General features: G+C 41.5%; 1 protein-coding gene across 1 annotated transcript; it reads left to right on the plus strand.

Moving 5' to 3' along the window:
* The first annotated feature begins 6,746 nt into the window (after nt 1-6,746).
* LOC136532683 (probable NADH dehydrogenase [ubiquinone] 1 alpha subcomplex subunit 5, mitochondrial) lies at nt 6,747-9,790 on the plus strand. Its single transcript, XM_066525286.1, has 2 exons — nt 6,747-7,226; nt 9,413-9,790. The coding sequence occupies exons 1-2, from the start codon at nt 6,890-6,892 to the stop codon at nt 9,592-9,594; spliced, it is 519 nt and encodes a 172-aa protein (XP_066381383.1). The 5' UTR covers nt 6,747-6,889; the 3' UTR covers nt 9,595-9,790.
* Nucleotides 9,791-10,800: the final 1,010 nt, after the last annotated feature.

Here is a 10,800-nt window from a genome sequence, read left to right on the forward strand (position 1 = left end):
GCTCCTTTAGGATACCAAAGGCCAATGCTTGGTGTGTGCTTAAGATACCTAAGGATTCTTTTTACGGCAATTAAATGAGTTTCCTTAGGTTTAGCTTGAAATCTAGCACACATACACACACTAAACATGATGTCGGGCCTAGATGCGGTTAAATATAACAAGCTATCAATCATAGAACGGTAGAGGGTTTGATCAACCTTGTTACCTCCCTCATCTAGGTCAAGATGTCCATTGGTTGGCATTGGTGTCTTGATTGGCTTACATTCATCCATCTTGAATCTCTTGAGGAGATCTTTTGTATATTTCTCTTGAGAGATGAAGATCCCTTCTCTCATTTGCTTGACTTGAAAACTAAGAAAGAATATAAGCTCATCAATCATGGACAACTCGAACTCCTTCGACATCAATTCACCAAATTCTTTGCAAGAATCTTTATTTGATGATCCAAAGATGATATCATCAACATATACTTGACAAATGAAGATATGCCCATTAAGCTTCTTGATGAATAGTGTGGTATTGACCTTCCCAATGGTGAAGCCCTTCTCAATGAGGAAATCCCGAAGATGCTCATACCAAGCTCTTAGGGCTTGCTTAAGCCCATATAATACCTTAGACAACCTATAAACATGATTAGGATATTTAGGGTCTTCAAACCTGGGAGGTTGATCAACATAGACTAGTTCATTAATAAAGCCATTTAAAAATACACTTTTTATATCCATTTAATATAATTTTATTTCATGATGTGATGCATATGTAAGGAGGATACGAATGGCTTCTAATCTTGCAACCGGTGCAAAAGTCTCTCCAAAATCCAAACCTTCAACTTGAGAGAACCCCTTTGCAACTAGTCTTGCCTTGTTTCTCACAACAACACCTTGATCATCTTGCTTGTTTCAAAACACCTACTTTATTCCAATGACTCTTGCTCCTTTTGGCTGCTCTTCAAGAGTCCACACTTCATTGTGAGTGAAGTTGTTCAACTCTTCATGCATGACATTTATCCAATCTAGATCTTGAAGAGCTTCTTCAGCCTTAGTAGGCTCAAAACAAGAGACAAAGGAGTGATGAGCAATGAATAAAGCAAGTTTTTGTGAGCGAGTCATTACACCCTTTGATGGACTCCCTATGATGAGATCTTATGGATGATCTTATAGTAGAGGTGTATTTCTTCTATTGACCACTTGAGGAGGAGGTTGTGGAGCATCAACATCTTGTGCTTGTACCACCATTTGCTCATAAGAGATATGAGTATCTTCATTTTCTACTCTCCCATCTTTATCACCATCTTGTGGCACACTTGATGAAGAAAGTGGATCAATCACTTATACATCATCTTTAGGCTTGATGTCTCCAACCGAAATATTCTTCATAGCCCCCCTCAATGGTTCATCACCTATATCATCAAGATTCTCATGTGCTCCTTAGGAGCCGTTAGATTTATCAAATTTCACATCATATGTTTCTTCAACTAAACCGGTGGCATGATTAAATACTCTATATGCTTTGGATTTTGATGAGTAACCAACAAGAAAACCAATATCACAACGTCTTTGAAACTTCCCTAGATGTTGCCGCTTCTTGTAGATGTAGCATTTGCAACCAAACACCCTAAAGAAGGAGACGCTCGACTTCTTCCCATTGAGCAACTCATAAGGTGTCTTGCCAAGGAACTTTTGAAGGAATAGGTGGTTAGATGCATAGCATGTGGTGTTGATCACTTCCGCCCATAGAGCTTTAGGGGTGTTGTACTCATCAAGCATTGTTCTTGCAAGAGTGATCAATATTCGGTTTTTCATCTCAACTACACTATTTTGTTGAGGAGTATAAGTTGCGGAGACTTCATGTTTGATCCCAACTTCATCACAATAAGCTTCTATGTTTGTATTGTCAAATTCTTTCCTATTGTCACTTCTTATCTTCTTGAGCTTCACTTCAAATTTATTTTGTGCTCTCTTGGCAAACTTCTTGAAGCAAGATGCAACTTCGGATTTGTCATGAAGGAATAATACCCATGTATACCTTGAAGAATCATCAACAATCACAAGACAATAAAGATTTCCTCCCAAACTCTTGTATGTTGTTGGTCCAAATAAATCCATGTGAAGGAGTTCTAGCACTCTTGTGGTTGACATGAAAGCTTTTGTTGGATGGGTATTTGCAACTTGCTTACCGTCTTAACATGCACTACAAAGCTTGTCCTTCTTAAACTTCACATCTTTGAACTCTCTCACCAAATCATTCTTCATAAGCTTCTTGAGTGAGCTCATCCCAACATGAGCAAGTCTTCTATGCCATAGCCACCCAAGTGTTGTTTTGGTGAATAGGCATGTCTTTAAATTTGCATCTTCGGAGGTAAAATCCACTAGATATAGGTTGTTGTATCTAAATCCTTTGAATATCACTTGTTCATCATCCTTCTTAGATACAACAACTTCCTTCTTGGTAAACAAGCATTGAAAGCCAAGATCACATAATTGCCTAATGGATAGCAAGTTGAAGCTCAATGAAGCAACATATAGCACATTTGATATTGAATGGTCATTTGATATTGCCACTTTGCCCAATCCTTTAACCTTGCCCTTTGAATTATCCTCAAATGTGATTCTTTCTTGTCCATCTACTTTTTCATCTAGTGAGGTGAACATACGAGGATCACCGGTCATATGTTGTGTGCAACCACTATCAATAACCCAATGACTTTCACCGGTCTTGTAGTTCACCTACACACAAGAGATCAAGCATTAGGAACCTAAACTTGTTGAGGGCCCTTCACCTTCTCAACAAGTGACTTTGCAACCTAAATTTTCTTAGGCATATTCTTATTTGGAGATCCTAAGAACATCACTTTCATCTTTCCACTAGAATCCTTTCTAAGTATGTAGTGAGCATTGAAAGCAAAGGGTCTAGCATGCTTGGGCAAGGGTTGTGGTGGTGGAGTTTGGCACTCATGAGCATCTCTTTGGTTTTGGCTTTGACTTTGATTGTTGTTGTTGAGCTGGAGCCTTTTTCTCTTTATTTACCATGTACCCAATGCCGCTTTTATCCATCTTCATGACGGTATTTATTAGAAGCTCACTTTAAAGATATTTGCCTCTAGTGAATTTGCTCAATACAATCTTAAGATGCTCTTTCTCCAACTTGAGTTTCTTGTTTTCTTCCTTGAGAGCATCATTGTTCTTTTCTTCCTTGAGCTTCTTGTTCTCATCTTTGAGCTTCTCATTCTCAAGAATCAAACCATCATCATAAACAATAGTTTCTAGCACAATAGGCTTGGTGGTTTTCAGTTCTTTAAGATCTTTCTTGAGCTTTGCATTATCATTCTTAAGCTTGACAAACTCATCATAGTCATCGGCTTCAACCACTTACTTGCCCTTGCTACTAGAACTTTGCTCAATGCTCTCAATAATCAAGTCATCACATGATGTAGCTATATCAATCTTAACAACATCGTTAGTAGCATCATGTGGCTCATTTAATAAGAATTCTTGAGCAATAACAAGGGTATCATGATTAACTTTAAGAGTGGTATATTCATCTTTTAGCTTGTTATGGCTAGTGATGAGCCCTTTGTGCACCCACTCAAGTTTATCATGTTTATCTTTAAGCTATTTCTTAGAAGATTTGAGCTCCTTGAGTTTGGATGACATAGCATTATTTGCTTCTCTAAGCTCAACACTAGCCTTTTCGGCTATCTCACATTTAGCTAAAAGAGAATCATTCTTAATCTTAAGCTTTTTATTTTTAGCTCTAGTCTTTATAATGATCTTAGTGTATTTCTTTAGTAATTTAGCAAGGTCATCATAGGTAGGTGACTCATATTCATCATTGCTATCACTATCACTATCATCATTATGAGCATGATCATCACCACTACTATCATCATCATGTGATACCTTTTGTTCACCTTTGGCCATAAGGCATAGGTGTGTAGAGGATGATGGCGGTGATAACGGTGAAGATGATGAAGAATCAATAGCAATAGCGGCCACCTTCTTGTCGTCACTATCATCATCGGATGATCCACTAGATGAATCAATATCCGTGAGCCAATCACCGACAATGTAAGTCTTTCCACTCTTCTTCTTATGGAAGTCCTTCTTCTTGTATGGCTTGTTCTTTTTCTTCTCATCTTTATCTTCATTACTTAAGTCATCTTTCTTGCCCTTGTTCTTGTTCTTGAACTTGTCTTTCTTGGGCTTTGTACATTGGTGAGCTAGATGACCAAGTTTGTCATAATTGTAGCAATCCATCTCAGAGATTAGCTTTCTTCTTGAGCTTGTGAAGAACTTCTTCTTGCCATCGAACTTGATGCCACTCTTGTTGAGCTTCTTTAGCATCTTGGCGATTTTCTTCACCATGAGAGCAAGGCTTTCATCATCAACTTCATCATTACTTGAGCTCTCATACTCGAGCCTTGCTTTGCCCTTCTCTTGGCTAGCTTTGAATTCCAAGTCTTTTTCTTTCTTCTTTGTAGAGGATGAGCTATCTTGAGGTGTGATGTGCATATAGATCTCATGAACATTGATCTTTCCCAAGATTTGTATCGGTGTAGCGGTGGAAAGATCACCTTGATGTAGCATGGTCATAATATGCCCATATTTGTCAATGGGGAGGACACTCAAGATCTTTCTTACAACATTAGATGGTTGCATTTGAGTAAGTCCAAGCCCATTGACTTCCTCTATAAGAACATTCAAACGTGAATACATTTCATTAGCACTTTTTTAGGAAGCATTTCAAAAGAGTTGAGCTTTTTCATGACAAGATGATAGCGTTTCTCACGCTCACTCTTAGTTTTCTCATGGAGCGCACAAACATCCGACCATAGTGCATGGGCGTCTTTGTGGTTCCTCACCCGATTAAACATATCTTTGCAAATGCCTCTAAAGATGGTGTTTCGAGCCTTTGCATTCCACTTCTTGTAATTTACCTCATCGCCTTGTAAGTTAGTAGCATCCCGAGGTTTTGGGAAGCCTTGTGAGACGGCTCTAAGTATACCAACATCTAGAGCCTCAAGATACGCCTCTATGCGAATTTTCTAATAAGGAAAGTCATCTCCCTCAAAAATAGGAGGAGGTTCATCCCTGTGAGACATCTTGCTCTAGGCGGTTAAGCCTAAAAATGTGAGCACGAGGCTCTGATACCAATTGAAAGGATCAAGATACTCAAGAGGAGGGGTGAATTGGGCTAATTCTAAATTTCTTCGCAATAATTAAGTCCTATGGTTAGCCTAATTAACCCCTTGTGCCTAAAAAGTGTTTCTAATTGTTCTACCGCACAAAAGACTTACAACCTAAGTTCCAATCCTACTCTAGCATGGTAATTCTAAGAATGTAAAGACATGAATTGAATTGCTCAAAGTAAGTGCTCAAAGTAAATAGAGAAGAAAGAACACGGTGATATTTTGCTGAGGTATCGGAGAGTCGCCACTCTCCACTATTCCTCGTTGGAGCACCCGCACAAGGGTGTAGCTCCCCCTTGATCCGTGTAAGGATCAAGTGCTCTCTATGGGTTGATTCTTCGCTACTCCATCGCGATGAATCACCCACAACCGCTCACAACTTGAGTTGGGTCACCCACAAGCTCCGCCGGGTGATCACCAAACTTCCAATCAGCACCAAGCCGTCTAGGTGATGGCGATCACCAAGAGTAACAAGCATGAACTCTCACTTGACCACGACAAGCCTAATGAGAAGGTGGATGCACACTTTGCTACTCTTGATCTTCACTAATGAGGTCTCTCTTTGGATTCTTAAATCTCAATCACCTCATTAGGATCTTGCTCTTCTTGGCACTCTCTAAGGTGTTTCTCAGCTGTTGGAATGAGTAAAAGTAACTCCACACACGAGTGAAGCTTCTATTTATAACATGAGCTGAAAAACGAACCGTTATGTGCTTCTACGGGGTGACCGAACGCTCCGGTTATGTTGACCGGACGCTCCAGTCAGTACACCTCGAACTCCAGAGTTTACAGTGTGACCGGACGCTGACAGCGTCCGGTCATGATTTTCCCTCTCTAGAACCTTACTGGAAACGACCGGACGTTGCCTCTCAGCATCCGGTCACTTGACCTCTCAGCGTCTGGTCAAACCAGACACAATCACCTTGGTCAAATGAACTGACCAGACTCTGCGCCAGCGTCCGGTCACACCGAAGCCAGCGTCCGGTCAGTATTTGACCCTCCATTCACTTTAAACTCTCGATCATACGTGAATGAAATTTGCTCTATTGGATCTTAGGCATATGTAGGAGCTACCTAGCGCTAGTTTTAACAAGTGTGCACCACACCTAACTCACTAGACTCACCTAGGTCAAGCTACTCGTCCATACCCCCTTAATAGTACGGCCAAAGGAAAAACAAAGTTCTAAACTACTCTAAGTGTCTCTTCAACTCCAATCGACACTTAGAATTAGTCCATCCTTAACCTTGTCGTCCATCCTTTGAAAACCGAAATGATTTCCATCGTAGGGGCATGACCACCTTGATTGCTTAATCGATCTCCATTACCATGACCTAACTTAATTGCCTCTGCAAAACACACGTTAGCCATAGTAATCTTGTATTGTCATTAATCACTGAAACCCAACTAAGGGCCTAGATGCTTTCAGAAGATATCTTTTTACCAAAATCTATATTCCTTTGTATATTATTTAAGATAAGAAATAAAAAGACTCGAGTTGCTCTTACAATCCACAATCTGCTTTTCACAATCTCTAGTGGAAATAAACAGGCCCATGCCACCTGAACGAAGAAAGAGAATGAAAGCCCACTCAACCGCGAGTCCAGCCCAGACTGTCCCCAATCCAGCAGCCCTCGAGTCTCGTCCCCGCACCTCAGCAGAGAGACGCCACTACCACCACCACCGCAAACGACGACGGCGAGATGTTCCTGCGGCGGATCCTGACCGGCGGGGGCGGCCTGGCGGCGCTGAGGGCGGCGCGCGCCGTGAAGAAGACGACGGGGATCGTGGGCCTTGAGGTGGTGCCCAACGCGCGGGAGGTTCTCATCGGGCTCTACACGCGCACGCTCAAGGAGATCGAGGCCGTCCCCAAAGACGAGGGCTACCGCAAGGCCGTTGAGTCCTTCACCAATCACCGCCTCCAGATCTGCCAGGAGGAGGACGACTGGAAGCGCATCGAGGACCGGATCGGATGCGGGCAGGTCGAGGAGCTCATCGAGGAGGCCGAGGACGAGCTCAAGCTCATCGCCAAAATGATTGGTATGTGATTCTTGGCTACCTTCTCGTCACCCTCTTTGTCTGTACAGTTTATTCCATTTTTATGGTTTTCTGATCCGTAGGCAGTAGTTAGTGTAATTGATATATTGATGTGTAAGTTTTATGTGATAGGTGGCTTCGCTGATTTGGGGATATTGATAATACAATACACGTAATAGGTTAGGTCATGTAGGACAAATGCTATCGTTTGATAATTGTTTGTGGTAGGATTGGAATTTTTTGGATAGTCTTTGGAATTGTAGATAGATGGGAGGTTGGTGTGAGGTTACCTTATGATCCCTAGAAGGCTAGAACTCTCCCTGATATTGTTCATTAGTCTATGGCTCTGAAAAAATGAAAGTGAACTTTTTATGGACTGATCAGCAATTAGCACTTGAAAATACTACTGGAATCTTGTGTGCCTCTGGTCTCATGGTGCATGCTGCATCTGGAAACGGCCATCTATACTGCCTGTTTCCTCCCATTTGGAGCAGTGTATCAGAGTATTAAACTAATGTCTTAGGTTCTGATATATCACACTGGCCCCGTTCGGCTTACCCCATATTCGGCTTGTTCGACTTCTTTTTTTAGCCGGAATAGTGTTTTTCTCTCACAACAATTCAGCTAGAACAGTGTTTTCAGCCAGTTTCAGCCAAAATTCTGCCAGACTGTATCCTTTGTACTATACTACTAAATTTATTGTGGAACATTTAACCTCTTATTTTGCGGTAGTTCTGATGAAGGTGACAGTCTTCGATGTTCATATCTTTTGAGAAAAAATGTTATGGGTTTAGTTAGTCTGTTTGTGTCTCTGAGTTAGCAGAGTATAACTGAAATAAATCCCAATGTTTTATGTGCCCTTTAATCTTATTTCTTATTCTGCTTTTAGTTTTTTAGCATTAGCAAGAATGCAGATCAAGCTGGTAATAGCAATACACTGTGAATACCTTCTGCTTCAACAGTGCGTTCGTATATGCTTTGCCATGCACATGTAGCTGCAGAAGCCAGAACTTTAATTTTATATCCCTTGGTGTATGTTGTTCGCTAATGATGTAGTGTTAGTGGACGAAAGCCAGGCGGGAGTAAATAGGAAACTAGAGTTATGGCAGCAGACCCTTGAGTCTAAAGGTTTTAGATTGAGCAGAGCTAAAACCGAATACATGAGATGCGACTTTGGCGGAGTTGTACAGGAGGAGGGAGATGTGAGTTTGGAAGGTCAAGTAGTGCCTAAGAAGGATACCTTTCGGTATTTGGGATCGATGCTACAGAGGGATGGAGATATTGATGCGGACGTTAGCCATATAATCAAAGCAGGGTGGATCAAGTGACGACAAGCTTCTGGCATTCTCTGTGACAAGAGGGTACCACAAAAGCTAAAAGGCAAGTTCTATAGAACAGCGATTAGACCGCTATGTTGTATGGAGCAGAATGTTGGCCTACAAAGATTCGACATGTTCAACAATTGAGTGTTGCAGAAATGCGTATGTTGCGATGGATTTGCGGTCACACAAGAATGGACCGAGTTCGGAATGATGATATACGTGATCGCCTAGAGGTAGCACCAATTGAAGAAAAGTTTGTCTAACATCGGTTGAGGTGGTTTGACCATGTCCAAAGAAGACCTCCAGAGGCATCAGTGCATTGTGGAGTCCTAAGCCAAGCTAATAATATGAGGAGAATTAGAGGAAGATCGAAATTGATATGGGGGGAGGTAATAAAAATATATTTGAAAGCTTGGGATATACCTAGAGATCTATGTTTGAATAGGAGTACTTGGAAAGCAGCTATTGAAGTGCCTGAACCGTGATTTGAGGCTCTTGGTGGGTTTCAACTCTAGCCTATCCCAACTTGCTTGGGACTGAAAGGCTATGTTATTGTTGTATCAGTGTGATAATTCAAGAACAGACTTTTTAGTTTCAAAAATTCTGTTGAGTGCATGGGTTTGAGGATACCTTCAACTTATCACTTGCAAGTTATTGTTACTATAACGCTGGGTGGCCAACACTTGCACTGGTTCATTTCTCATCTATTCATCTATTCCTTGATTATGAACACGTGTCTGATGCTATATTGCAATAAACTGATGTTCTAGGCTTTCAATTCCAGCATATATGTTTTCATGTATTTGTTGGCTGATGCAAAGTGCTTCGGTTTGTTTTAATGTGATTCTGTGTTTGAATGAATGGCAGAATGGGATCCATGGGGTGTTCCTGATGACTATGAATGTGAGGTGATTGAAGATGACACCCCAATTCCTAAGCATGTTCCTCAGCACCGGCCCGTTGCTCTTCCTGAGGAGTTCTTCAAGACACTAGATGCCGTCAAATCTGATCCCGCTCTGCAAGGCGATGCTCCTCAAGTGAAGGCATAAAGATGACTCTTCCCCCGGTTATGTCATTTCACATTTTGCTGCGTTGAGTAGGGACTAGTTTCTTGTGTCATTTGCCAGCCATGTGCTTGTTCCGAGCAGAATAAATTTCTGGTGAGTACCGTCAAAGAGTGAATTTGAACTAAGGCTGTGTTTAGTTCTTAAAAAACTTTCCCAAAAAATGCTACAGTAGCCATCACATCGAATCTTGCGATACGTGCATGGAGCATTAAATGTAGACGAAAAAAAAAACTAATTGCACAGTTTGGTTGGAAATCACGAGACGAACGTTTTGAGTCTAATTAGTCTATGATTGAACACTAATTACCAAATAAAAACGAAAGTGTTACAGTAGTCAAATTCTCAAATTTCGCGAACTAAACACAGCCTAAGTGATTTGATACAGTAAATTTGTTGTCCATGAATACTTGATGCGCCCTGAACATCGTTTGTTTTGACATTATAATCTATGTTGACGAAATATTGAATGCTAGTTGGAGTTCGTTGCCTGGTGCGGCCATGGGCCCATGGTGATGGTGGTGTGTGAATCTGGTCTGGCCCCGGCCTAACGGCAGCCAGCTAGCGTAACCTGGCGCACCACAAAATCATTTGGGCCTTGTTTAGATGGGTGTCAGGAATCAGTATTTGGTATTGTAGTACTTTCGTTTGTATTTGATAATTATTGTCTAATCATAACCTAACTAGGCTCAAAAGATTTATCTCGTAATTTACAATCAAACCGTGTAATTAGTTATTTTTTTATCTATATTTAATACTCCATGTATATGTTCAAAGATTTGATGTGATAGAGAGAGAGTGAAAAAACTTAATCTAAACCAGGCCTTGCCCATGGCTAGCGCCTAGCGCCTAGCGCCCAGTTTGGGTGCGGGTGGTGACCTGAACTGGATTGCTGGTCGCGCAGCCGGGTCAGGGCGTTTGCTGTAGCTGCGTTCTTCGGTGGCAATTGGCATACTGACGGGATCAGTTGATCAAAGGGAAAAAAAACAGGGGCTATCGGCGGGCGCGCATCATCATGGGATGCAGGCGATGTGCTCTACGACTATTTCGATCTGCCGCGCAGAAGGTGCAGCCTCTAGCATGCCACTACGAGTATTGGTCACCGACAGTGGAACATCAGAACAATGTGCTAAAGCTTCATGTACGAAAATGACCCATTGTTAATTTCATCTGAGCTGAATGCCTTAAAGC

Source organism: Miscanthus floridulus, chromosome 2, assembly GCF_019320115.1.
Source record: "Miscanthus floridulus cultivar M001 chromosome 2, ASM1932011v1, whole genome shotgun sequence".
In the NCBI taxonomy this organism is placed as follows: domain Eukaryota; kingdom Viridiplantae; phylum Streptophyta; class Magnoliopsida; order Poales; family Poaceae; genus Miscanthus; species Miscanthus floridulus.